The 27,653-nt window shown below is 38.1% G+C and overlaps 1 protein-coding gene across 8 annotated transcripts in view; it reads left to right on the top strand.

Annotated features, from left to right (window-relative positions):
- Positions 1-27,653, top strand: part of inpp4b (inositol polyphosphate-4-phosphatase type II B) — a 193,642-nt gene that overhangs the window by 96,088 nt on the left and 69,901 nt on the right. For all 8 annotated transcript variants that reach the window (XM_044113421.1, XM_044113422.1, XM_044113428.1 and 5 more), the window contains 2 exons: positions 15,517-15,622; positions 22,586-22,655. In XM_044113421.1, coding sequence (XP_043969356.1) covers positions 15,517-15,622; positions 22,586-22,655 — 176 coding nt within the window. The remainder of the gene's footprint in view (positions 1-15,516; positions 15,623-22,585; positions 22,656-27,653) is intronic.

The following is a 27,653-nucleotide window of genomic DNA, read 5'->3' as shown; positions in this document are numbered from 1 at the left end:
TTATTTGAAACGGTTCTCTCTAGGCACCAGTTGGTTTTTTGCACTGACTGAGTTTTCTACATGCTACGTCATGATTCATTTATGGTTCTATTTTGTTTTGAGGCATGAAATGCATTTTAAAATTTCTGATCCACTCTGGAAAACAATGCATTAGTTGATAATTCATTTGTTTGTTCTTTTTTTTAGCTCTTGTGGCTCCTAAGAGTTGATCTTTTTTTTATTTAGCATAAAATATGATCTGTCAAGCAGTACTTTAAATTGATGGATGACTGAAAATAAAACGCTGTTCCTTTCCATCACAAAACCGACATGGGCCAAAGAATGACCCTAAATAATGTCCCTCCGTCCTGGGAAAGATGGATGCAGTGGAACCGCACCCTTTCACAGCCCACATATTTATTGTAGACTCTATTTTCAATTGCATTTACATTAATTAACAAAGTAATGGTTTAATTTATTTTAGGTTTTGTTTTCATTTGAGGAAACTCGGCGCGGAATGGAAACTCTCAAAGGGCTTTGGGCCGTATTTTTAGACAGTGGAGAACAGATTTACCTTCAGATAGACAAATATAACACATTTATTCCCCACACACACACATATTCACTTGCCACAATGGAATTATACTCTAATGACCTAAATAATTTTGAACTAAAGAAACTTGGATAAATAGCTTTTGTGTATGCTGCTCTGTCTGTACTTTATATTCATAAGAGGGGAAAAAAATCCAGTTTGTATTATGATTGCATCAGTCTTCTTTGCATGAACTTGAACCTGACATTGCTCTGCAACTGTATTGTGATCGCAGTACCTTAATACCTTCAAAATGAGATGATATGCAGAACAGTGTCTGCCTTGTGTCTACCAGTGACCCGTGTCAGAGCGCCTCTTAAATCCCTTTTATTTTCTGGAAATGGGTAGTGAGCTCAGTGCTGCCTGTGATGACCTGACCTGAAAGGCTGGTACTGATAGCAGAGCCACGGCTGACCTTTCTTATCACGGTTCTTTTTCAAAGTGACCCAAAGTCCCTCAGGGAGAGTTGGCCTAAGACTTACCTTGTCATTATCAGCTCGGTGTGTGAATTGAACATATTTTCTGTGAATGTGAAACAGTAAAATTAGCTTTTATTGCATTTTTTACACTTTACTTTCACAGGCATTGAGCTGGAAAATGTTCTGTTCGATTTAATGAAGAGAAATGGATTATATCTACATGGTGGGTTCTTTGATTGAGACATGGTTATCTAAAGTAGGAGTATCCTGAAGGGCAGGTTTCCACAGCCTTTAGCTGTGCCTCTTCTTCAGCACAGCTTATTCAAATAATTAGGTCATAAGGAGGGCAATGTGGAATTTGGTTGTGTGCTGCTGAGGCATTTAGGCAGGGGTGGACACTCCTGGTCCTGGAGGGCCGGTGTCCTGCAACTTTTAGATGTGTCTCTACTTCAACACACCTGAGTCAAATGATGAGGTCATTAGCAGGACTCTGGAGAACCTGACTGCACTGAGGAGGTGATTCAGCTGTTGGATTCAGGTGTGTTGGACCAGGGAGACGTCTAACAGTTGCAGGAGACGGGCCCTCCAGGACCAGGAGTGCCCAGCCCTGCATTAAGGCCATTTGATTCAGATTTGCTAAAAGTTTCTGGTCTTCAGCCCTTGAGGTCCAGAGTTTCACACTCATGATCTATAGATATTGGAAAAGGAAGGTTTTTATTGAAAAAAAATTAAGTATACCCCATTATTTAACCGCTTCTTCAAACCTTTTGAAAAGCAATAACTCTCAGTACTTGTTTTCTGTCTGATTTTATTAGTCTCTTACATCATTGTGGAGAACTTTTATCCCACTCTTCAAAATATTCCTTTCATTAATTTAGGTCTACAGACATGTTATTCTGCCCTGCTCTCCTAAACTCCCACTGCATTTCAATTAGGTTGAGGTCTTTACTTTTATAGGCTATTATAAATTCTTAAAAAGGTCTTTTTTTAGCCATTCTGTTGTAGAGTTACTCTGATTTTATCATCCTGTAGATGAACCAGTCTGGGCCGAGCTTCATCTGTTCTGTTGAATCTCAGCTTTATGATTCTGTTTTGGATTTTCTCTAAGCATTGATTGGCTCCATTTTGGAATAATTTTGCTGGGTTCTACTGTCTTTAATGGTTCCTGCTCTGAACAGTCAGTTAACTGTAGAATGATTTAGTTCAGCCAGATGTCTTTGTAACCCTTATCAGACTGATGGCAGCAACACTTGCCCCTTTAAGGACAATGCTGATTTATTTCTACCTTGGTAGTGCTTTAACACACCTGAATGCTGCAGAAAAATTGACTGACTAAACGCCTGCTTTTATAGAAGTGGTCAGACTGATGACAAATTATCCAAGTTCATTTGATTAAAAACCCCCAGCTGTTTTTTTTTGTTTTTTTTTTTTATCTTTTTATACTCCATGAACGCAACAACAATGGTAATTTTCTTTTACCAGGACTCTAGCTATTGTAATTAAATGAGTAATTTGTTAAAATGGGCTTTAAATGATAATTCAAATCCCTCATTGAGATAAACCTATAATTAAACTGGTTAGATGTTCAGTACTGGGTCATTACTTCATGCTTAGCAGATGAATTGTTGTGAACTAATTGAGCAACATCACAGTGATCTTATCTTAGCCCTCCCTGATTGCAACTCTCTTTATTCAGGTCAGAATAACCTCTTTCAAGATATTCAAAATAACTTGGATAAAAGTCGATCAAAATTCAGGATGCAGCTGGCAGATGTTGGGTTTAAAGTTTGCTCAGCCTCCCTGAAGGTGGATGTGTTGGAGTCAGTTCAGTAGCTGTTATAATTTCACTGATGACACTGAGGACTTCTTGTCCCTTGGCTGGTGAAAAGCATAAACATAATTTCTTGGCTTCTGTATTAAGTTTTTCAAAAACTTTTAATGAGAAGATTTGAATTAATTAAGACATTAAGAGAGGAGCAGAATGCGTCTTAAATCTTTGTTTTTAAAAAGTGATTTTGTGAAGGATTTTATTCAAAGTTGCCACATCCGTTGATCCATTTGTCTCCTATACCTGCTTATTCATGAACGTTTTATGATTGATATTATTCAGTGCTTATTATTATTAATCAAATGCAACTATAAACATAAACTCAATGTTTTAGCAGTTTTGTAGTTAACTGGAAGTTTTTTCCAGATTAGAGCAGCATAAAACCTGAATGCTGTTTAGTTTTCATTCTGGAGATACAAAGTCAACCAGAACCAGAAGACTTGAGAGGTCTGGAAGGTTGATACAGCAACAACATGTCTTTAAAATATTTTGTTGCTGTACTGTTCAGTGATTTATAAATTAGCAAAAGTATTTACTGTGACCTACAGGGAGCCAGTGGAAGGACTTCAGAACTTGGGTGACGTGCTCTGTTGTCCTGATTTTAGTGAGAACACCAGCAGGAGCGTTCTGAATAAGCTGCAGCTGCAGCAATTCTTTATAGGCAGCCCTGTGATGAAACTGTTTCAGTAATCAGTGCAATTAAAGATAAACACATGGATGATTTTTTCTAGATCTTGCTTGGACAAGAAATGTCCTTCAGGTGATAGAAGGCTGACTTTGTAACTGTCTTTATGTGTCTCTGAATTTTAAGGTCAGAGTTCATCACAACACACAGATTCCAGGCCTGATCTTTAGTTTAGAGCTGTGATAACTGAAGCTGGAGGCTGAGTCTAGATCGTCCCCTTTAGATCCAAAAATGTTGACTGCAGTTTTGTAAATTTGGAGTAATGGCTTCTTCCTGTCTGAGTGGCAGCTATGTTCATTTTGGACCTGTTTATATTTGGAAAATACTCTATTACAAGCTTTAGCCAGCATCCTCATAAGGTCTTTTTGAGGCCCCTATCTCTAATAGGAATGGTATAGTAAAATCAAAACTATGAGAGTAATACAAAGGGCATATGTATTTTTCTTCTGCAGTGTATCTGGTTTCTGCTGAATTAGGTGAGAATTTTTACAGCTCGCTCTCCTGCTGTTAGGGATGAGAAACTATTGCATCATTTGACTAAAGGGACATTTTCAAATCAGTCTTGAAACTGAAGAGTAGCTAAAGAAAAGAGGATAAAACCAGCAGGGTGTTAAGAATGTTTCTTTAGAGATGAAGTGATACTCTAGACTGAACAAAAAAAGACCTACCACTGGGTCTTTTGAAACAGATTTAGCCTCTACACTTTCTGCCTTTATTTCTGTTCCTTGATCTTTAGAATGACCCGAAGCAATGCTTCTCTGCTCAGTGGGTTAACCTTTATTATCCATGCATCTGCTTCTTGTGCATCTCTATGTGAGAAGAACATTTGGCATGCCATGAATCTGTTTTGTACCACTTAAAAACACTCAGTCTATCATCATTCGTTTCCATTTCAAGAAAAATTCAGTGGAGCACAGAACACCTATTATTTACTGCCTACCTGTGTCAAAAAGCCACTGCAATCTGCATTATCAAAAGCTAATTTTACACTCCATCTGTTTTCCTCAAGCTCACCTGCACACTTATCCTCCCACAGCAGAGCATCTTCTGCAGCCTGCTCCCTATTTTAACAATCAACTATCTAGAGAAGAGCATGTGAAGCTTTTTCACTCTTTACTGTTGGCATGGTTTTGTTGTAGTGTCTTGGATCGCTGTTAGGGATGATGTTGATATAATGAGTCATTGCTTTCTTGAGAATTAGTGTGCATGCATCTGTAGATTTAGATTTGGAAATAGCATTTGTGTCTTTGATGAAATAACAGGGAGTCTTTGATTCTGTTTCCTGTAGCCCTGCCTCGGCATTCCAGATGTGCCATATGAAGACACTGGTTGCCTACATGTGGCAGGTCGTTTTTTTGCTCATCAATAGTTAATATCTGGGGATGATATCTACTTTTATGATTACTTTTTACATCAATATTTGCATAGTAAAAGTTGAAACTATGTTGGTATGACCTTCAGCTTTCTGAATTATGTATATGTGAGCATATGGGTGTATTTCGCCAATTCTCACCTAGTAAGGCTCTTTTTTTTGTAGGGTTAAGGGTTAAATTTAGGACTAGGGTGTGAATTGAGTTTAGGTTACTATTTAGATTAGGCATGCAATGGTTAGGTTTAGGCTATAGAAATGAATTAAAAATGAAAGGAAGTCGATGAAATGTCCTTGTAACGGTAGACATACTGTGTGTTTATGTACAGCACACCTGGTAGGTACTCTGAAATGTTAATGTGTAGTAGAACAAAAGGCTGGACGATACGGCTGAAAAACATATGAGGATATAAGCATTTCATATTGATAGTGATAATTATTGATTAATGTTTTGTTTTAAATATCTGAAATACTTCCAAACTGTTGGTGTGACATTTCTCTCTTTTATCCAGTTTTCACTCCACACTATGTTTTTTTTTTTTTTTTTTGGATTATTTTTGAGCAGTTATGTGGCACAGTGGCAAAACCTGAAACTCTTGCAGCTCAAGATACTCAACAAGTCTTTGCTCGGTAACCAAAGAGTGAATGAGTTGCTAGGTAACCAAAGAGGGAATGAGTTGCTAGGTAACCGAAGAGTGAAGGAGTTATTGATACCACACCAACCTTGCTTAGCTGGCTGTGAGATGTTGAACAGCTGAAGTCTTTCCTCTGCCTATAAGCCCCAGAATGCTTTGCAGTTCTGGATCAGAGTTCAGTGAATATTTTATTGAATACTGAATATTCTATCAGAAATTATCTATTGATCATGTGTCTGCCATGATATATATTGTTAATGGTTTAATGTTGGGATAGCCAATAACGTGGAGTCTTCACAGATTGTGGCCCAGTCGCGTTGTTTGGCATTGAAATAAAAAAGAAAACATTGTGGGCACGAGATAAACTGCAGATGGTCAAGAATTAATCTAAATTTGATAGAAAGAAAATTACATCTAAATTAAAAAGCAGTAAAGCTAGATCATTTCTTTGTATTCTACAGCAAATAAATGACACAATAACCAAGCAAGCAAAATGTTTCTCACTTCATAATTTAATTTGGACCATTAGTGAGGGTACTGCAGATTATATATTGGTATGAATTATGTAAAAGATGCATTAGGTGACTTGAAACGGAGGTGCATTGCATCATATAAACCAGCCTTGTGTGATTTAGTGATAATTTAGTCTGAACATCAAAAATAAGCCAAAGCATTGAAAAATGAGCCATAAATAATCAAGCTGTTGTTTGTGCATCGTGTGGGCCTCTGCAGCCAGATGCATTATGTGAACAAGGAGCACAAATGTACGAGTCTTTAACAGAAAGAGATTTATAAATCAATTTAAGATTGCATACAGTGATATAAAAAAGTGGAAACAGTATTAAATATGTATCCGTCTGTTAGGGAATGTTCACTTATTGATGTCTAGTCTTAATTTTTCATCTCCAAAAAAAATATATTGTTCTGCACTTAATGCACTAAAGGTAATCTTATCTTATTATCTTATTTAAAAACACCCAGCAGGTCTATTAAAATTCAAAAAGTTCAGGAATGAAATCTATATTATTGAAAATTTGCTCATTTGTGCCAAAGAATTAAACATCAATTCCATATTCACACTGATTATCATGCCTCATTTAGCAACCAAAGAACCAGCCAGTCAAGAAATTCATAATGCTGGAGCAACATTACACTGAAGATATTTGGACAAAAAAAAAAATTGTTAATATTTCAGATGAAGTACAATTAACACCCTCATTAGTAAGTTTTATCTGTACTTGTGAAAGATTTGTTGCCTGTGGACACAGCAAGGTTTGCTGTCTTTAGTGTTTATGTCAAGATCAGGAAAGCTTGAAGGGATGTTAGTCACTTCACAGAAGTGCGGAAGCATGCCCTGATAGACAGGCTTTTGATGGATAGGAAATACAGCAGAAGACTGTCAAATGATTTTCAAAAGCCTGGCAGCTCTACTGAAGACATTCATCAGGGAATCTCACCCCCCAACCAGCTGAGGCAGATGGCTGTCCTCCCCCAGTCTTTTTCCACTGGAGGTATTTTTCTGTTTAAAGGGAATTTCTCCTCTTGTTGTTTCCCTACTGACGTAAAGCTGAGGAGGAACGGGGCTAAGCGTTGAGCCGAGGTAAAGATTTGTTTCAATCTGGTGGTTTTCTGATGAGTAGCCATTCTAAATTAGCATCATTAATTTGCACCGCATTGAATTAAAGCGTAATTGGATTGAATTTGTTAGAAAAATTACCTTAATTAATTTAACTTGACTTAGTTTGCAAAATAAAACCCCGGGCTTTCCAAAGTTCTCTTGGTTTAACTTTAAATTTTTTACTCATTTATGTCTCTTTTTACAGAATCTTAAGTTTTAAGATTTTAAAACCATCTTGAACAATGAACTGTAGTCAACAAAAATGTGTATAAGAAACAGAAAGACGACCTGACATATAGTACATGTGTTAAAAGCTGTGTGGGATTCACCTTGTTGTGTCTAAGTCTAACAATCATTTTTGATTAGTTAGTTTTAGTTACATAACTTTTTGTAACTAAAAACTTATGAATTGTTCCCAACAGTCTGAATTATGTTTTCTGTCAGTACTTATCCGTTTGTTGAGCTAAAAAAATTAAGATGAAGAAAGGACATTTTGATTTAAAGGTAATGTCCAAATCCCAAAAGAAAAAAATCTAACACTGAGGAATAAATATGAAATGTTCAAAACAACAATATATATTCTTCAACTACGCAGTATTTTTTCTTCATCTATCTATCCTACACTTCACAAACGGAAACGCATGCCTTTAAGAGTGCTGCCAAAACACAGCAGGTTTTAATTGATTTTCTCTCTGCCGTTAAATTCCCTCTGTGTTCTTAAATACACTTTGAATATTCATTGGAAGCTTATTGTTTCTTGCTTTGAACATCACCTTTGTGGATTTAAATTGTCCTATACCATGGATTTTAACAGCTGATTTGTGTGTTCACGAAAAGAAACAACACATATTATCTTTTTTTTTTTTTTTTTTTGCAAAGCACTTCTGCATGTGTTTCCCCAGATTTCCAGAGCAATTAAAGGACATAAAGGAGCTGTTGGAAAGATGAGGGGATTTTGTTTACTATGCTCTTCACAGCTTGTTAAAAAGTAATTATAAAGCTTTGGTTAAATGAAGCCTTTTCTCACTTTCATGCTGAAATAGACGAGGAGATTGTATTTATTATTGTTCCAAACTCATGCATGTGGAAACAGCTGCTTTAAAAAAAAAAAGAAAAACACTTGTTTTGAACTCTGTGGTCTGATTTCATACCTTAGAATTGATTATACAGTGATTATTAAGTGAGTGGTATAGAAGGTCATCATCTGAGCTAACAGTTCACGCCGTATGCCACCGCTCCACCTTCCTCCTCACTCTAACAGTCTTCACTACCTGCACTTATCCAATTCTCATTGATTTACACTTGGCTAATCCTCTGAATGTACGTTATCCGTCTTCATCCTCAGAATGTATGCACACGGCCGAACAGAACCAGCTGGGAGCGTAAACACATCCTCCAGAAGTCTCGCATCTTCATTGTGATTGAATCCAAATAGAGCAGCTTTGCATTCAATTGTAAAACAGCAGTAATAAGTATTGCTGCGATTTAGAGTGTTTATCACTTACGGTTGCTTAGGCATCCAGCATGTATGTTTGTTAAATGAGGTGATTAACTCACTATTTGCTCTTACCCACTGCATCTGGATCCTAAATCCAACTTTAATTATTAGGCACATGAGAACTCTGCAAACAGTATTTAAATTCACATGTGCACATTGAAGGAGTTATTAGTTGCTTCACGGTCTCTTCCTGAAGCAATTTCAGTGCAAATGATGGGGAACAAAAACCCACAGTTTGTCTTCTTCAAATCTTCCAGCGGCGTTCTTGAGCCAAACCCCGTTCCATGTGTCATTGTTCCTCTGCTGCAGCTTAGCAAGAAATTAACTAGCCGTGAAAGCTCAAATAGGAAATCAAATCCTTAAAAGGCCATACTTGAGCTACTGTTGAATCCTCTTAGGTCCATATTAAAATCCACCTTTACAGAGAAACACGACATCTTGATTGTTCCCATCACATTTTATCAGCTGTTGGATTCCAAACCTAATGACTCATTATGCATGCTGAAATAAAGTTGGGAAAATGATTTAACTTGCATGGCATTATCACCACTATTTAGGTGGGAAATGAGTTACTCACCAGCATTTTCCAGGAGTGGAAGAGATGGACTTTGAGATCCTCTAGTCACCGGATGGTGTTGGCATTCTTAGTTGTACAATACTGCATCGATTTTGGAACGCTGCTGCTGCAGTCGGCAGTCTGAGAATGGTGAGCCTTCTCTTTTCAAACGAGAGACAGATTGTACCTCACAGTCCTCAGTCTGTCTTTGAATGTGTATGTCTAACCTCTGGATTCAAAAGAAACAATGGTTTAATAAAGGTTTCTGTTTTTTCTTGTCACTGACCAGCTTTTTATTCTTATCTGAACATCTGATGTTATCTGGTTGGACAAAGAGGTTTCACGCTGCATATTGTATACAGTTGTGCTCGTCTCCCTGTAGAGAAGTTACTGGTTTTAGGACCTCATATTAAGAAGTTGAGCTTCTGGCGTGGGATAAAGATTTTTCTCAAGGTGAGCCAGACTTTGCCAGCCTGCATTTCTTAACTTTTCTGCTCATCCTCCTGGCATGACTGCAGATTAAGATCAAAGTATACCAGGTCCTGAGTGCTGGTTAGCCACAGGAAACCCTACAGGAGGAAACTTGTGCTGAACTTCATCATCGGTCACTTTAACCTCTCTTTCATAATCATGTAGCGATTCCCAGAGGTGACTTTCTTGCTTGTGCACTCCCTTTAGTTATCCATCCAAAAGTAATCAGTACTCTCAAGAAGCGTCTTTAAATATTTTGATTGGTTGATGAAACGGTCTATGTACTGCACACTATTTCCACCTTGCTTCTCCTGTGAACAGCTTATCCCAGACAGTTCCTGACAGTATTTATGCACCAACATAATGGTAAATGTGGCGTGAAGACTGTTCTCTTTTGCCAAGGATGCAGGAGTGTGTGTGCGTTTGTGTGTGTGGGAGAGAGAGAAAGAACAAGAGAAATAAGGAAATGGAGCTGAAGTAAACAAACGCATTAAATTCACAAATTGTGTGCAAATATGAGTCACTCGCTGACATACGTTAGCTCCTGTTCTGCTTACTTCAGTTGTTTCTCAGAATTTTAGCACCGCATACATCAGCATGATGATCATATTTATCACAGTGGTGTGCTCCAGTCAAATCAGCTTCTTATTAAAAATCTGATGCTTGATTCACCATGGAAACATAAAAAAAAAATCTGTAGGAGAATAAATACACCGATTTGGAGCAGAACAGATTTTACAAACTTAAACATGATACATGCGTTGTGTTGTACTCTTTTTAAATTGAACATTTGCAGCTCTTTCATGAGCTGGAAACCAGGCCAGCCTTTTCTTTGGGAATATACTTCAAGTCAGGAAGCAGTCTCTTTTTGTCTGCATCGCTTGTAATAACATTAAAGTGGATTCCTCTTTTGCTAAACATGGACTAACTGCTGAGACATGTAACGGCATCAATCATGCTTCATAAGAATCACCAGGATTAGTCCTGTCCTGTGTCCTAACATCAGTCTTCAGTGAAAACCAGCCAGCGCTATATATAGTTCACCCGTCCAGCTGTATATAGGTCAAGATTCCCATCTACAGTTCCGCTGTTACACTTCAAGCTCGTAGTACTCCTGCTGCCGTGTATAATCTTGGCAGTGTTTTCATCCCTTATCTCTCGCCGCTTCCATCCTACAGGCAATGTGGAGCTTTAAGGTGTTCCGATAGAATCACTGTTCTAATGCCAAAACTCACAACAACAACAAAAAAAAAAACCTGCAGAGTTTTCTCCGGTCTCTGCAGGATATTTTCAGTGTCTTACCATTTTAGCAAAAGGGAGGAACGCTGCCAGCGGTGCTTGGATTCGTTTCTGTGGTTGTCAGGTGTTTTCCTTTGTGAGACTTTTCCCGAGGGGAAACCAGCTAACGACCACAGAAGTATCCATGCTTTGATTTTCTTTGTTCTGCAGTCATGGGATGCTAAACTAGGACCCTTGAAATGTATTTTTGTCTTTACCTTGGCATTACATTTGATACTTATTTACTTCAGAGTAAAAAGAAAGCCTTTGCTTTCATCTGTTTACATCCATTTTATTAGTCTAAGCAAACTTTCACTGGAAAATTGTCAAGAGTTTAGCATACAAGGGAATACGATGATACCAGCAAAAATGGTATCACCGAGAACACATTTCACATGGTGGCGAGGAGTTTTTTCCTAAATGTCACAGCTTAACGATATAGATGGGGGTATTTGTCCAAATTAATTAAACCATGAACGTCCAGGGCTGTGCAGAAGTTTTCCTTAATTTTTTTCTACCAAGAAGAAAAAAACTTTCTTTTAATCTTTTAAAGTGCTCTTGATCAATAGTTCTCTTGTTCAATGTAGTCTTTGTACCTGACCATCACAGCATAAAGTGCAGCATGTGCTTAAAAAAAAAAGTGGATAAAAGGGGGATGAAAGAAGAATTAGGCCCAAAAAAAGGAGCTCAAGGTGAAAACCAAAAAAGTGCAATAAAGACCTGGCATGGAACCTGAGGGGTGCATCATCCTTCATTTGATCAACTGCTTTATGCAAAGTTTAACTCTTCAAGAATCATTTTGTTGAAGTTAAAATATTGTCTTTGCCTGTCACATCATGTTAACTTTAGGATATTTGTAGATTATCTGAAGAAATTGGAACAAATTGAGTATTTTTGGCAACAAGTCTTAATATCCACAGTACCTTCATAAGCTGGAAGAAATGTTGCTCAAGACCAATTTATTGGCCAGATATCTCAGACAAATTTCTCTTGATCAACCATAACAAGTTGAACAATGGACACACTTTTTTTTGCAAATGCACCCAAGAAACCTGTTTGATGGCGTTTTTGGTAAAACTCAGACTTAAATACAGATGTTTTCATCTGTTTTAGAGGTTTCTGAAATATTACATCTCCAAACTGTTCCTGAACAGAGATCACAGAGATTGTTTTTTTTTTGTTGTTGTTGTTGTGGCAGATAGTTGTTCAGTTAAGTTTGAAATTTTCATTTTAAACATCTCACTGATACTGAAAACAGCAAATTTTGAGACGTGAACTTCTACACCGAAGAGTGAACTTGAATGCTCTGATGTGTTTATGATCATAGTAAATCAAACTGCCACCAGATGATTTCAATTTGTAATTATTCTATTTTTGATACATTTTCTATTGTTACCTCCATCTAAGAACCTGTTGCACAATTTTTTTTTCCTAGATGTTTGCTGCTTTAATTGTTAAATTAAACACAAGGTTGACACTGATAAATTTGAAACTTAAACCAAAAACCATGTTTAAGAAAGAAGAACAAGGTTCTGGCTTCCTAAAAACAAAATGGAAAGAAATAAAGTTGAATCTAGATTTGCTCTCTCTTGTTTCAGTTGAGACATTTAGTTTAACCACATTTGCGTTGAATAAGCCGCATTCAGTATAATTTCTCGTGAAGCTCTTTCTCAATCATCTGCCAAATGCAGCATCACTCTGCTTCTTATCCACTGCTCTTTCAAATGAATAAACGCATCTGTCTTGTAGGGATTGTCAGATTTGTTTGTTAAATTCATTCTTATGGAGATTACAGTGAAATGCGCCGGCTGTCTTTACTCTTCCCCTCATGTTTTGACGACTGTGTGCAGTCAGAGTTCACTGGGAAATTTTCATTCAGCTTGTGCGTTGTTGCATAGATGCAGCACTTTTTGCTTTTGGAATGGATTCAAATACATATTTAGACAAAAGAATATTTTCAAATTGTTTTATTCCCATCAGTAAAGAACATGTTTTGAATTCTGTAATTAAAGTGTTGGAAAAACCTAAACTTCAATCGCTATTGGTCATGAGTCATGACAAACCTTAGAAAGGGTTTTTTCTTCATAATAAATCACTTTGCACCTTTTGTTGCTTAATAGTTGCAAGGAAAGCTTTTAAAAGAAAATAACTGTTAAATGTAAGGCACATCTCTGAAAGCTAATTATTTTTTAATTGTGCCAAATTCGTAGCAGACATTTTAAACACATTATTTTGTCACTCGAACAAAGCTGTCTGATTAAGTGTTGTCATAAAAAAAGATCCCGGGCCAATTAGATTCAAGTGGAAGATGGACTTAGAAGGAGAGAACAATCTGCAGATTTGTCTCCATGCCAGCTCCGACAGATGGAAAGAGCAGCGCAAGGCTGGGAGGAGAGAATGGTCTTCGATTTTAACTAACGCTACCGTCAGGGCCCTTTCAGGTTTCTTCTGAGGCAAAACTGTATTTAAATCTTTTCAGGATGTTTCTCTCCTTGTTTTTACCACTGTTTGTTTGGAGAACCTGCAGCATGGAGACCGAGCTAAATCAAACTATCTCAGCCCATTTCAAGGTGTTCTTCATCTCAGCAGAGATAATATTTACAGATTGTATTTGAGCAGGTGTTTAGTTTATGTTTGTGCCTTCTGAAAGGGAGGTTGGATTTGAAAAAGGCATTAATCTACCCAATTTTTTTTCCAATTGATCTGTTACTTTTAATGATTAATTGCAAAAAAAGTTATTGAATTGTAAACAATTACTTAAACTTTAAAGTATGGGATGTATGTATGTATAGAAGACCGCCTCCAACATGACAAACATAAATACATTTAAAAAAATTAAACCTTAAATTCTGTATTTAGAGAAAAAAATTTGATTCATGATCCAAGATAAAGGAACTTAAAAAGGGAGTATTATGAAACAGTTTACATTTTTGAGCTCTATGTCTTGTTATAATGTTTTTCCTTCTTCCAAACTGTTCCTTGAAATGCTGCTTTGATTCTATCATGCAAGTTTGAGGAATCCTTGAATCTCCCTTGGCAGCCATCTGGGGTTTCTAAAGCTCCGCATATTTTTTCATACAAACTACTTTTCAGTCGCAAGGGAGTGTCAGAAAGGGAAGAACCTCTTAAAGAGACAGAGGGCAATTTTAAGGTGTCAGATGAGGCTATGATACAAAGTTATTTTTGATATATATAACATACGCGTCGTTTGTTTTGAAACTTTCAGTCAGGTGAAGTAATGCATCATCCGTCGGTGTTCATCACCGATGGCTCCAGTGACCACACACACACACACGCACACCCGCTCACACACAACTCCTGCAGATGAGGAGTTCTACTCGCACAAAACATTTGGGAGAAAAATAGCAGTAACGTTTGGTGAAGAATAAAATAATGAAATAAAATAATAAAATAATTTATCTTGAATTCTTTATGGCCAGTCTGAATGACGGATGGGGATTTCATTAATGGATTGTGGCAGTGTAATCTGAAGAGTAGAGGACCACCATCACCCCTCTGCTCTGCCTCTGGAGGACTGTCGCCGAGTGCCATGCATGTTAATCTCCATTTCCTTGATTATGTGTGGGTACATACAATCAAAGTCAGGGTGACTTTCTCTCCTCTCAGTCTTCGGCTTCATCGTAGTGAGGAAGGATACGAGGAAACGAGGAGAGCAGCGCTGGAGTAAACACCTAGACAGGTGTCTGGCGAGGGACAAAGATTAGATTTAGAAAGCAGCCAATGTTATTTTCTCTGCTGTGAGAATGCTGTAAGACATTAAGCACTAACTGAAGCTCTCCGTGTCCCACTGCAGAGACGCTTTTTCCCTGCAGCTGCCTCCTCAGGCTCCCAGTCCTCCCCCTCCTACGTTCGCTCACACAGCTTCCTTCCCTCTCTCCTCTTTTCTCCTGTGTGTGTTTAAAAACTTCTTCCTTGTACCTCATCAAGATGAATTAGCCTTGAAAGGATCCCTTCTGTTTCCATCACCGTCCCTACATTTTTTTTCCTCCTCGGGCAGTCGTGTGTCATCCCTCCTACCTCCCCTCAGACCGCTGGCTGGCACGCAGCAGCCAGCGTTTTCTCCAGCTGGAGTGGAACCGAGCACATTAAGGATGGGTCTTTTAAAGTGATCAGACTTGCTGCCGTCATGTGGAGGGGCCATTTTTCTTCATTTTAAACCCTCCGTCTGCTTGCCAATACTATAGATTTTCTATCATCTCCTTAATCACAAGCTCTGCAATTGGAAAAGTGATTGGCCATGCTGCTCTACCGTATCTGAAAAGGTCTGGTCATCTCTGTTGGGCCACCATTTGAGCAGTAAAGTAAGATGTTCTCCCCCTCGACTCCCTGTAAACTTCTCAGCGTTTTTCAGTATGCAGACTTTTCTGCACAATCTGTCAGGTAAAGAAATCCCAGAGCAAAGCATCTGTGTTTGCTGCTGCATCCTAATTCAACAAGCTTCATAATTGTGCAACCTGTTCAAAGCTGAATGTAAGCCAGAATGTTACTTCATCCACGTCTGATCATTGTGAAGCAGTTACAGAAAAAAGATCTTTTTTATCAGAAGCTCAATGCTTGTGTTTTCCAGGTCGTCGGATGGTGTGTGCCCAGCAGGAACAGTGGTAGTGAGTCGTCTGAAGATGGGGGAGGTGGAGGAGGCCGACCACATCGCCACCGACTCGTCCTCACAGAAGGTACAGCACACTCTAAACTCAAGATGTGGAGAAAACCTTAAAGGAATCACACTGAAAACCATATTTTTTGTGCATTGTTCAATAGAGAAAATTGTTCTTTTTACTGCATCACCACAGCAACGTCCCAGTATTTACCACAACCTCCTCCCAGTAAACCAACCCTTGAGACCTCCTTCTAAAAATTCTTATAATTGATTTATTTTAATAGTTTTGCTGTGCATATTACTACCCTGCAGCCATTAACTGTATTTAATCATTTTTTCAAATTCATTGATATTTACTGATTCTAACAATCCCAACAATACAATTTTGTCGGATTTTAAACATCATTAATTGAAATGTATCATGACAATGATAAAATAGAAATGACACGATTAATTCCCATCCCTGTTCATGGCTTTCTGTGACATTGAGGTATAAATATGACAATGCAGACAGAGGCCAGTTTCCCATACAGACTTCAAAAAGATCCAGCCATTGGACTGGAGCATGTGTGTGTTACTCTCTGAAAGTAAGAAAATGGGGGCAAGTAAATCACAACCCGCTTGAACTTGTCCGGATTTCCAGTGAGAGCAATGAATAAAAAGGTTTTTTTTTTAAAACTGGAACAGTGACAAATAAGGCTGGATGAGAACCCAATTTTATCTTGCCTCTTGCTCAGTGAAGAGGATGGTAAGGGAGATTTAAAAAATAGCTCTCCAAATCTAATTGTCAGACGACTGCAGCACACAGTGGCATTTTGAGGTTGCCAAGACTCAATAACAACCATCAGACTCTAGATGCAAGAAAAAAAACCTTCATCTTCATCTAACATGAGAAATGTAAATGGAGACTGTGAAACTCTAGAGGGGATTTAACTGGAAATATTTGTTCTGGTTTTTTGAGACTGGTTTTTATTTATTTAGATTCTTCAGCAAACAGAATGAAAGGTGGAGGATGTTGCTGTTTCCCTTCCTGATGACTTGGAAACCTTGTTAAAGTAATCGGCATGAGGAAAAGTTAACACATTTTAAATAGAAATCTGGTTAAAAAAATATATCACTAAGTAATTGTTCCAAATCAGCACAGAAATTGTTCACCAAACACAAAATCAATTGTCTTCCATGTTTTTTTCAGGCTCCATTATTGAACCCCATAATTAACATGTGAGTTGGGCTAAAGAGGACAGAGTCACTTTCTCACATTAAAGGTTAGATTCGTAACATTTGTATTTTTGAGATTATACTACTACTGTAAAAGCTGAATGTATTTCTAGACTTTTTTATCCTACTTTATGAGAGAACCATAAAATGTGAAGAGCGTGTTATTTGGCAAAGCACGAGTGTCTGCATATCAGATCCCTTCTGCTTATCCTGGGATTAGACCAGCTCTGCTCATTCTCTCCAGTGAGATTAAATAAATTTAAGTGAACCCTAATGAGGATTTAACCGGCGTGCGAACGTTTATCGTCTGCATTAGCATGTTTGTGCTGATGGAGAAGCAATCTAAAATCTTTCCAACCACTTTTATTTTATCTGTGTTCCACTTTGTTTATTTGCCCATAAACATTTCCTGGATGGTAGTTTTGCTGCAGCCAACGCCCACCGCTCTAATCCCATTCACTGCTCAACGTTTAACTCAGTCAGGGAGGAGAACGGGAAGAGCGAGCATCCTCAAAATGTGACTTTAAGTTTATGCAAATGGGATGCCATCACAGCTGAAGTGAAGTGATATGCTCCCTCATTTAACTCAGTTTCATTCTTCACCTTAATGTCAAACTCATGTGTGCTTTAGAGCCAACAGGCTTTAAATATTAGAGAAGCAGCTTTCATGATGTGTCTGATGTACATTCATTACAATGTTGCAACATATAGACTTGTAGTTCATGCCTGCTGTCAGTGAGCTGTCTCACTTTGCGTGTGCATGCGTGTTTGTGAGTGTGTGTGAATCACTGCCTTATATAATTGACCAAGGGCTTCTGCACGGTTGACTGGCTTTAGCTTTGCCCAGCGATGTTGCTGGTGCAGGGAGGGTCCCTGCCAGGCTGGAGTGTCACCGGCAATCTGCCCATGTCTTCTTGATGAATGTGTTGGCATGTGTGATGGCGTATGAGTGTGTGTTGTCAGGGCAGATTTCCGCCTGTGCATGCTGTTTCCGTTGTAGAGAATGTGCAGAGGAACAAGGGAAGGGAAATGACATCAGGAAGGTTTGCTTCAGTTGGAGTTTCTGCACAAACTTTGAGGGCACAGAGGGGGGACTTATTGGGATTGGGGGCTCGTTTGATTTGTTCGAGTGGCTGCTGCTTCTCATGAATATCCCACTACCCCAGTGAAAACACTCACCCAAAACAAGAAAGAGAATTGAGTCACCTTTGATCTGATCTCCTCTCATATTTTAGCCATCAAAGAAGCGTCGACCTCACACTGACCGCTGCCCACAATTACGATAAAACACCTTCGGCAGCTGCGCTCCTCGGCTTTTTGCTAATGCTTTTCTCTGTCTGCGACCCTTCTCGCTGGGATTTTCAAATGTCAAACGTCACCTCTGCTTGTTCTGATCAATGGGCAGGGTTTCATTTGGATCCTGTGTCCGTGTGCGTATGAAAGCAAAGGTGTTGATTGGTGTTGTCCTTGCTCTAGATCCCTTTCTTAACTAGAAGAGTTTGTTCCATGCGGCCATTAAAAGCTTTTTTCTGGGGACAGATTTGTCTGTCTTGCTGTGTGTAATGGTTCCTCAGACCAGGCAGAGCTGACATGCAACGAGCGAGAGCGATTGTTAGCTGTCAGCCTCTCTTTGATCAGGAAAACCCAGACTTAATGCTTCAAGGGGCGGACTAAAAGGCCCAGCAGAGGCATAAATTTAACATTTATATTTGGAGATGCCGAGTGTGGTGCAGGAGGGAAGTTTTAGTGGGTTTTTGTCATAATTGTTTTGCTACTTTTTTTTAGCTGTGTTGAGTCTGAAGTTCTCAGTAGTTTTCTTCATTTTCATGATCAAGATGGAAAAATATGCTGAAAAGTTTGAAAGGAAAATGTGGAGAATAGGAAAATCTAAGAATGCAGCCGAGAGTGGCTGAAGAGCCATTACGTCATTTTGAAAAGTAAATTGTTGCAGATTACAAGCAAAATCTCCATCTCCAGTTTGAACCACTACTTGCGACAAAGACTAACACTTACATTTTGGCAGCATCTATATTAAATTTGCAGTTTTTGCTCCAATTCTGACCAGCATTATTATTCAGATGTCAGCCTTCCCATTTCTACAAGCTACTGTAAAAACAAACTGCTTTCTTCTTGTGGGACATGCAGTGATTCTGGAAGTGACACTTATGAGTCATCAAAAGTTTATGTCAAGGATAATATCAGTCACACTTCTGAAACTCTAGGAGTCTATATCAAATTAACTTTCTTTTAACATGTTTGTTTGGCCCCATAAAAACACCTTCGCTTCATTCCAACATGTTTTAGTTGAAAGGAGGGTTAAAATACTAGAACACCATCTGAATTCAGTCATTTTTCTTTCATTTTGCTCAGACACAGAAAAAATGCTGCTGTTATAGTTACAGACCAAAGAAAGCAATTTTGCAACTTTTTATTCTTATAAAAGCATTTTATAATGCATATAAGCATAAAAACTATAAGTATAATTTTTGTGCTTCTAAAAGCATAAAAAGTTTGGTTTAAATATTTATTAAAAGCATAACTTTTTAATTATGCTTTTAAAAAAGCATTATTTTTTGCCCTCACTGGTCTGGCTGTTGTATGAGTTGTGTTCAACTTTGGGATGTTTTTTCTTCTAAATCCAGGAGTTTAATTCATATTCCTGTGGGAAACAAAATAGAATCCTGTGGGTTTTTTTCCACTGAGGATCCTGTAGGTGATCTTTTCAGAAAAATGGCTTGCAAAGTCAAATCAAATCAAATTTTATTTGTATAGCACATTTCAGCATCAGGGCATTTCAAAGTGCTTTACATCATAACAAACACAAAAACTCAATGCAAAATAGAATCAACAATAAAAACACAACATCAAGTCAGGTTCCATCAATAAATTTGTAATTGATTACGTTTCAAATACAACTCTAAACATGTGGGTTTTTAGTTGAGATTTAAAGGAAGTCAGTGTTTCAGCTGTTTTATAGTTTTCTGGAAGTTTGTTCCAGATTTGTGGTGCATAGATGCTAAATGCTGCTTCTCCTCATTTGGTTCTGGTTCTAGGGATGCAGAACCAGAACCAAATGAGGTTCTGCAAAATCCTTGTTCTGTGTTGCCAGTATGTTGAGACAGATCAATTCAACAAAGTCCTGTAAAATTGTCTTTCTGTTTTGAAAAATAAATGGAAAAGTTGATCAGAATTTATGTTTCCTACCTTCAAATATTTTAGGTTTTCTGGTTCTAAATTGATACGCCCTTTAGTTTTCAAAACACTTTGACTTTGCACGACTACAAATTGACTTAAACCTTGACTCTGATGGAGACACTGCAGTGTTAATCAGTTCATTTGTGGAATGAAAGCTGTTAATTAATTAATCAATGGAATTCTGACCACAGATAGATGGATGGACAGAAGTTGGCACCAGGATGTTTCTTGGAGAAAGATCAAAGTGGCATTGTACTAATGAACAAAATAGACAAAAGACTGTAGAGTGACAAAAAGCTCTTAGTTCATAACTGATCACTAAATAAAATAACCAGCTAAATTGGATTTTAGAGCTTGCAGCATTGGCACTGCTCAGTATCCTTCAAGAAAATCAATTCATGTCAATGATCTAAATATGTGCAGAAGGTCAATAAAGTCTGTTTTCATGTGCATTGCTGTGCCAACATAAGAGTGAGGAGTGTTTTTAATGCCAGACTGATGAGTCAGGTTTAATCCACAACAACAGCCATCGACAGAAGAAAACTCCTCTCTTCCTCCGTGGCCTCACCAAGTTAACATTTCTAACTTGGCATCAGTTTGTAAAACCAGCGGCGACTGGCTTTGCTCAGTAACCATGCGGGTTCCTTGCTTCATCTCTGCGGTGAGCTGGCTCCTCCGGTTCACCACCTGCTGATTGTGGGTCCTGAGAATAAAGAACAGAGCTATCCTCTTCTTGGCTAGCAGGACACAAAGGTTTACCCCCACGGATTGCATCCAGAAGGAGCACTCTGATCTGGGTTCCTACTGGGTCAGCACAAACAGGAAGGCATAAAAAGCTAAAATAACCCTGGCTCTGGCCACTAGCAGAGGCCATAAGCCATGATTCACACATGCACTATTAGCTGAGAAATGATTGGCTGTCAGAAGAGGAATCAACCGAAGGAAAATGAAAGTTCAGGCTCCTCTTCATTCTGGTGGATATTCAACAGCAACATAAACAGCAGAACATGGCGGGGGTGTTTCTTCTTCTCTCAGAAAACCGGTGGATTGACCTGGAAAGAGCTGCGAACTAAAGATGTTTTCCCAAAACAGAGATTGAAAGAACAAGTCGTCTGTTAGGTGGAGTGGGCAAAATTTCACTAAAGATGTAGGTAATGTGAAACTGAACCGATGTGTTCTTCAAGTATTATATAGTGGTTTACATCCAGTTTATTGAACTAATTTCATATTTTTCCCTTTATGGATTGGTTTGTTTTACATATTAAATGTATTAGTGTAGTATTTATTTTAACTTTGTCCAACTTTTTATTTTACACAAACCTGGTAATGAGCAGGCAGTAGACGTTTGAGTGTCACTTCATTTAATGTTCCCGTTCTAAATCAGTGCCTGAAATGTGAGCCGGAGCTCTTCTAATGGTAGCTTTTCTCTACTTTGAGACTTAATTTAAATAGTTTTCAGTTCCAGTCTTACTAATTTACTGAGAACAAACAAAAACTCACGAGTAAAAAGAGAGGCATCTGCAAATTCATCGGCTTTCATGTATCATAAGGGTTAAAAATTCAAAGCAATACATGGGAGGTTTTTATTAAATATTTTCAGAAATTCAGAAGTACCTTTTCTGGCAGCTTCACGGAAAAACAAAAAAAACACTGAACATAATGAGTTGGTTGCTTAGTAACACTATTAATGATGATTTGAAACTGAAGTTGAACATTTTTGTTTGGTGTGATTGGAGTTAGTATTTCTATACTGCAGGTTGTGAGCAAATTGACACACAGAAGACACAATATTTGTAATAATTTAATATAGTATTTGCTCTTAGAGAGGGAAATATTCATTTGGAAAATCAATAACAACTCATTTAGGATTGAAGGGAGGCAGATTTCAGATCTGCTCTCATTTCAGAGAAGCCAGAGTGAATGTTTCCCTCCAGATTTTTCCTTTTTTGAGCTTAATAACTGCAGTATAAGTGCAACATTATTTATCGAGTGTCAGTACATCAGCAACTGTTCACCGTGTTGTGTTTTATGTGACACGTGTCTTTAAATGCCTTAATTGCAAATGTTCGCTTTTTCCTTGATTTTTGTCTGGTTTAGTGAAATTCGATTTAAGCTGATAAAATTGCTCCAACGCAAACACTATAAAACGCAACAGAAATCCGATTCATGTGTTTGAACGACCTAGTCAAAGTCCAAATTTAAAATCAGCTTAGGATGTTCAGTCTGACTAAGCTTGAAGTGTTTTGCAAAGAAGAATGGACAGAAGTTTGATCCTCTAAATGTAGAATTGAATTTCAGAGAAGATGGATTCCAAAATATGTTAAAATAAATTAATTCATGCAGTTAAAGAGCAATGTATTCTAAACTTCTCAATGTTTTCTTTTGTAAGAATATTATCAATGCCATGTATAAGTTTCCTTCCACTTCATAATCATGCACGAATGCTTGAGGGTTATGAATACTTTTTATACTTTGTCATATTTCTCTTGACTTATTGCGTTTGCTAAACTTAAAATCCTAGTAACTGTGAGGTTAAGTGTTCCTTTCATGGTAATAATCAAAACCTGCTTGTGTTTATAAGACGAAGAAACACTTTGATGTATATTTGTGTTTCTTTCCTCGTCAGTGTCCTTTGGTGTGTGAGCCTGCAGACCAGCCCTGCATTGACAGAGAGGATTACGCTCTAACTGGGCCAGGTACGTTTTCCCACAATCATCACCTGTAACTCAACTATTCCTGTCTGTTTTACAGGGCTATAACGTCTTTTTTCCTCCTACATCCGTAAAATTTCACAAAGTCTTCTCCGTAATTATGGTTCTCAACTCAAAGCCGTTTAATCTTGCCTGGAAGAAAAGGCTAAACTACTGTAATTTGTCTGTACTTTATTCGTTGCAGTAGTTAAAATCCCAAAACATCTTTGGTAAAATTCCCTTGATCTTCTCCATCTAATAACCACAAAATTGATCCTTTGAACAAACTTTGAATGAAGACGATTTGAAGTGTCTCCTGTTTGAACAAAAACTTTAGATTTCACTGTTTTGATCTAATAAGTCTTGGTTCCTGCATGCAGTCAGCATATGAACCCCTTGGTTCTCCCTGAACGATGAAACGACAGGAATCCAGCTGCGTGAGAATAATTCTCCGGCTGCACAGAAAGTTGGATCCGACTCCGACGAAAACAAGAAGTGTGGAGAGAAAATTAAAGACAATGTCGCAAGAAAAGGAGAGAACTTGAAAAGGTTACAGATCCCGCTGTGCTAAAACGTCACAATTGTTGTTTAAAGAAGACTTCACAGAAAATATTTTCCTTCCAGCACCCATTCTCTTTCTTTTATGCAGATTCGTATCACTTCCCTCAGCTCCCCAGCAGCCCGGCTCCTGTTGTACTGGTGTCATTGTCACTTATATTTTCTGCTGCGAATAACTAGTGAATGGCAGCAATTTTTGCAGGTGCACATCTGCAGCCTGTCAGAAACAATACTTTCCCTGCAGATGCCACCAGACTGCATAATGCAATTTTCTCTTCCACTTTTATTGGCTTTCGAAATGAGCATGCAGAGAGCAGTGAGGAAACAGGCCTCTGCACGGCGCACCGCAGGGAGTCATTTTCTTAAGAGGTGTCTGGAAGGGAAACGGAGGCGTCTGATTGGTGCTCAGATTAGTGGGACGGGGAAAGGGGAAGGCGGGGGTGGGGGGCTGGGTTCAGAGGTTAATCCGCTTCTCTGAAGATAGTAGAAGTCAGCAGCTATCACTCCTCTGGTTTAAAGTTTTCTTTGCTTTCCCTCCATTCCCCTTCCTCACCCTGTGCGTTTTGTCATCCTATTCACTTTCCATAATCCTCATGCCCACAATAAATCTCATTTAAATACAATTATGAGCTTTTTCAGGGGTCAATTCGAGGCTAGACTTAACTATAATCCTCATTAATTTCATCTTCTGCAGCACAGGAAAAAATAATAAGCCTTTCTATGGTCGATTTATGCTGCAATTATTGTTTTGTAAAGCATTTTTATGCCTTTTTATTTCACACGTTAAGATATTTTCTGGTACTCATAAATGAAAATCAAAACAGTCTTTTTGATTATAAATCTACCATTACATTCAGACAGAGCCTTAAAAATACAAATAATAATAAAACTGCTTGAGTTTATTTGTAGTTATATGAAAATCAATCGTGTTTTTGGTGTACAGCAGAGGTTAAGTTATGTAAAGACGGCTAATTCACAAATACAAATACATTCAGACCTTTGGTCAGGTTTTTGGGTTGTTTTCGGTTTTCTTTAATTTTTTTTTTAGCAAGTGTTGGTAGTTTTTTCTCATTCTTAGTTTTTTTGCTTATATTTTGATCAGTCTTTCCTTAGTTCTTTATGTCTCGGATTTTTACTGTGTTAGTTCATTCTTTGTTAAATTATTCTTTATTTCTGTTAGATTTGTGTTTTTCCAGCTCCCCAGTTTGGGTTTTTTCCTCCTCTGCTCCTCCCTGTAACATGGTTCACTTTGAGCAAGTACATTTAAATACATGAGTGTATTTATATTACCCTGCATTAAATTCAAATGAGGCCAGTCCAAAAAACTAATATTATACTCAGTTAGTGAAATTAAAAGATTATTTTAAGCCTAAATTTGCCACTTAATTAGTTGCAAATAGAGTTAGTGAAAAAACAACATCATAAATAACAAGGAACAAGCAAATCAGGGTGAAAGACATTTTATTTTCTTAAGCTTTGAGCATCTCAGGGAACAGCTACTGTTCCTCAACCTCATACAAAATGAATCAGGAACTTCTGCAAACCTGCTAAAACACCTAAACAGACATGCCACACAAGAGAGAAACAGCTCAGATGATCATGACACTTCAAAAGGTGCAGAGATCAACAGGACAATAATTAGTCAAATTCTCCACAAATCTGAATTTTATAGAAGGTCTTAATCAATCAGGGAATTTTTAGTCAAACTTCAATGTTGATACTCTCCATGCAATGCAACTGATGAATTTGTAAAATTGCAATGAAAAGGACAAACAGTTGAATATGTCTGAACTGTTATGCCTGGATATCTAAAAATATATACGTTTCACTGAAGTTATCTGCCAAACATCTGAAAAGATCAAGGCCTGTTAACACTTCAGCAAAGCAGTGTAGATAATCATCTAACATAAAAGAGAGATAAAAGAGAAATCTATTTTTGGAAGTGGATCAGCTCTTAAGAACTTTATTCTTGACTTTCTTTGGAGAATTTCTTTAATTTGAGGATCTTCCTAAAGATGTGTTCTCCAGGTTAAAATTGATCTGAATTTCACAGAATTTCACTTTATTAAAACCTTTTGCTGTCCTTTCATGCCTGAATCAACGATAGCAGTCAGTGATTTCTAACACTGCAGTAAGGAATAAAACCCTTTGTTTCTTTGTTTATGCTTTACATTTTGCACAGAATATACTACATTACATCCCTGTCTATATAAGAAACCATAGTCGCACACACATACACACATTCTGTCTGAATAGGTTTCTCTGTCACTAGCAAAGTTTCACTTCTCACCCACATCTTCCCAGTTCTGCACTTTGTAAACTTTAGAGCAGGTCTTGCCTGATTATAAGAGAGAAACAAGCTCCTCTATCTTCAGAAACACTCCCAGAATGAGCGGCTGGCTTCCTAAAAGTGGATCAAAGTTGCTGATAATTGGATGACCTGACATAAGATTGTTTGTATTTTAAAGCAACAGTTTGTGTCACCAACTGCTGTGAAATCTGCCGTCTAATTAAAGTGTGTGTAGGTTTTCATAACACCAACATTCTCTAGACAGTCTAGTTTTTGTGTCCTCCTAACCTTCTGATAAAAGTCTGACTTTTAATTGGATTCATCCATTGGGCTCATGCAGTGGGTAAAATATTCACACCCCCTGAACTTTTTCACCTTCTGTCACAGTACAGCCACAAATGTCTGTGTATTTTACTGGGATTTTATGCGACAGACCAGCACAAAGTAGTTCATAATTGTGATGTGAAATGAAAAGTTATACATGTTTGAAGATTAAGTGCATATTAAAATGTTAAATAGGAAAACTTTTGGCAAGTAGAGAAAACAGAAGCAATAATATAACTAAACTCAGGGAAAATCTGATAGAGGAAAAAACATTACAAACCAGTAATTCTTAACACCCAGTAAGTTATTGGCAATAAGTTAATGGTCTTTGGTGACTCGAAAATGAGCCCTTTCAAAAACCTCTGAAATGTAATGTCAGCAAGCACTGTCCACCACCTAGCAACCCAAGATAAGTTCCAGCATGTTGCCTTGCTGGGATTAATTACCGCTGCATGCGCCATACAATGGCTGCTTAAAAAGACAAGTGTTTTGTTGTCGACTTACCATCCAGAAATCACTTGCTGAGTTCTTGCTGGTTGTGCAGAAGGCTCCACTTCTGCTTTTAAAAGATGTACGGTGGTATAATTGTGCATCTGTTAACAGCCATTTTCATGTGTGTGTGTGTAAACGGTGAGCTGGGGGGGTGGCTACCAGCAACTTAGACAGACTAAGATCTCATCTAAGAATGACATTGTGTAAAAATGTCATGAACATATTTGTGTTGCCCATACATCTGTCCTAACCTGAATTAGCAACGGTTCGAGCCTGGCCACCCCCAGGAAAACTTTCAATTAACTCACACTGTGATGCATCTTCTTGGATCTATTGGCACCGAGAGCGTGAATAAAGTTAACCCATTTAGCTGGCAACAGTTTAGAAGGCAAGCTATAAAAGTTTAGCACCTTTAGAAATGTTTTTACAGGCATTCTTAGAAACAACTAAACAGCAGGAGCGAGAGCCACTTTAACACTCAACAGCACATCACGCAGAGGTAGCAGGATTAATGGGACAGGCGCTGCATGACACACAGCTGTGGAAATAAATTACAGTTTTGAGTCGAACTTTGTCAATTTTCTGAATGAGGAGTTTGTTGTGTACGGCACCATTTTCTGTGTTGTCATTTGCTGCAGAAGTATGGATCCCAGTTTTAAATGAAAGCAAAAACATCTTCCTGCCACGCATGTTTGACCATCGTGACACGAACTTGTCAACGTTTCACCTCGGGTGCTCCGGCTCCGTCTTATTGAGCAACTTTTTTTTCAGCTAAAAGAAGAAGGAGCAGTAAACACTGTTTAAGGCTGACAGCTTTCTCGCCTTCTGCTGCAAGCATGCAGATAAGAGCATTAGGGCTGTTTTTCGTTTTCAGCCCCTCGATTGCTGCTATTAGAAACTCTGCAGAAAGGAGGAAGATGGTGCAGAATGTGAATCAGGTGGCGGGGTTAGCATCCAAAACTTCAAAATGATTGTACAGCCTGTGACTTGGTGTCATACAATAAATAAGCAATTAAAATGGAAACAGAGGAGATTTGGGGGCAAAGATTAACAAAACAAGAGTTGTGTATTTTCTGCGCTGACATTGAAGTAGAGAGAGAGGAAGTGGAGCTCGGAAGATGAGAAATGTCTTATCTTTAGCAGACACAGCTATTGATTATAGAATTTAATTTGTGCTTCATACCTCCTGTGACTTTTAAAGACTTCTGATGTCTTCCCGCTCTGCTGTGTCCTTGAGGGTGGCAGCTGCCATTGTCGGTTTATATTTCCTATTCGACTTTGCTAAGTTTTCGAAGGATTATCCCAAGGATTTTCTTTGGCAAGAATGTGTTTTATTTTGT

Source organism: Gambusia affinis, linkage group LG04 (assembly GCF_019740435.1).
Source record: "Gambusia affinis linkage group LG04, SWU_Gaff_1.0, whole genome shotgun sequence".
In the NCBI taxonomy this organism is placed as follows: Eukaryota; Metazoa; Chordata; class Actinopteri; order Cyprinodontiformes; family Poeciliidae; genus Gambusia; species Gambusia affinis.
Note: the sequence above shows the minus strand (reverse complement) of the source record. Positions and strands in the feature narration are given on the sequence as shown.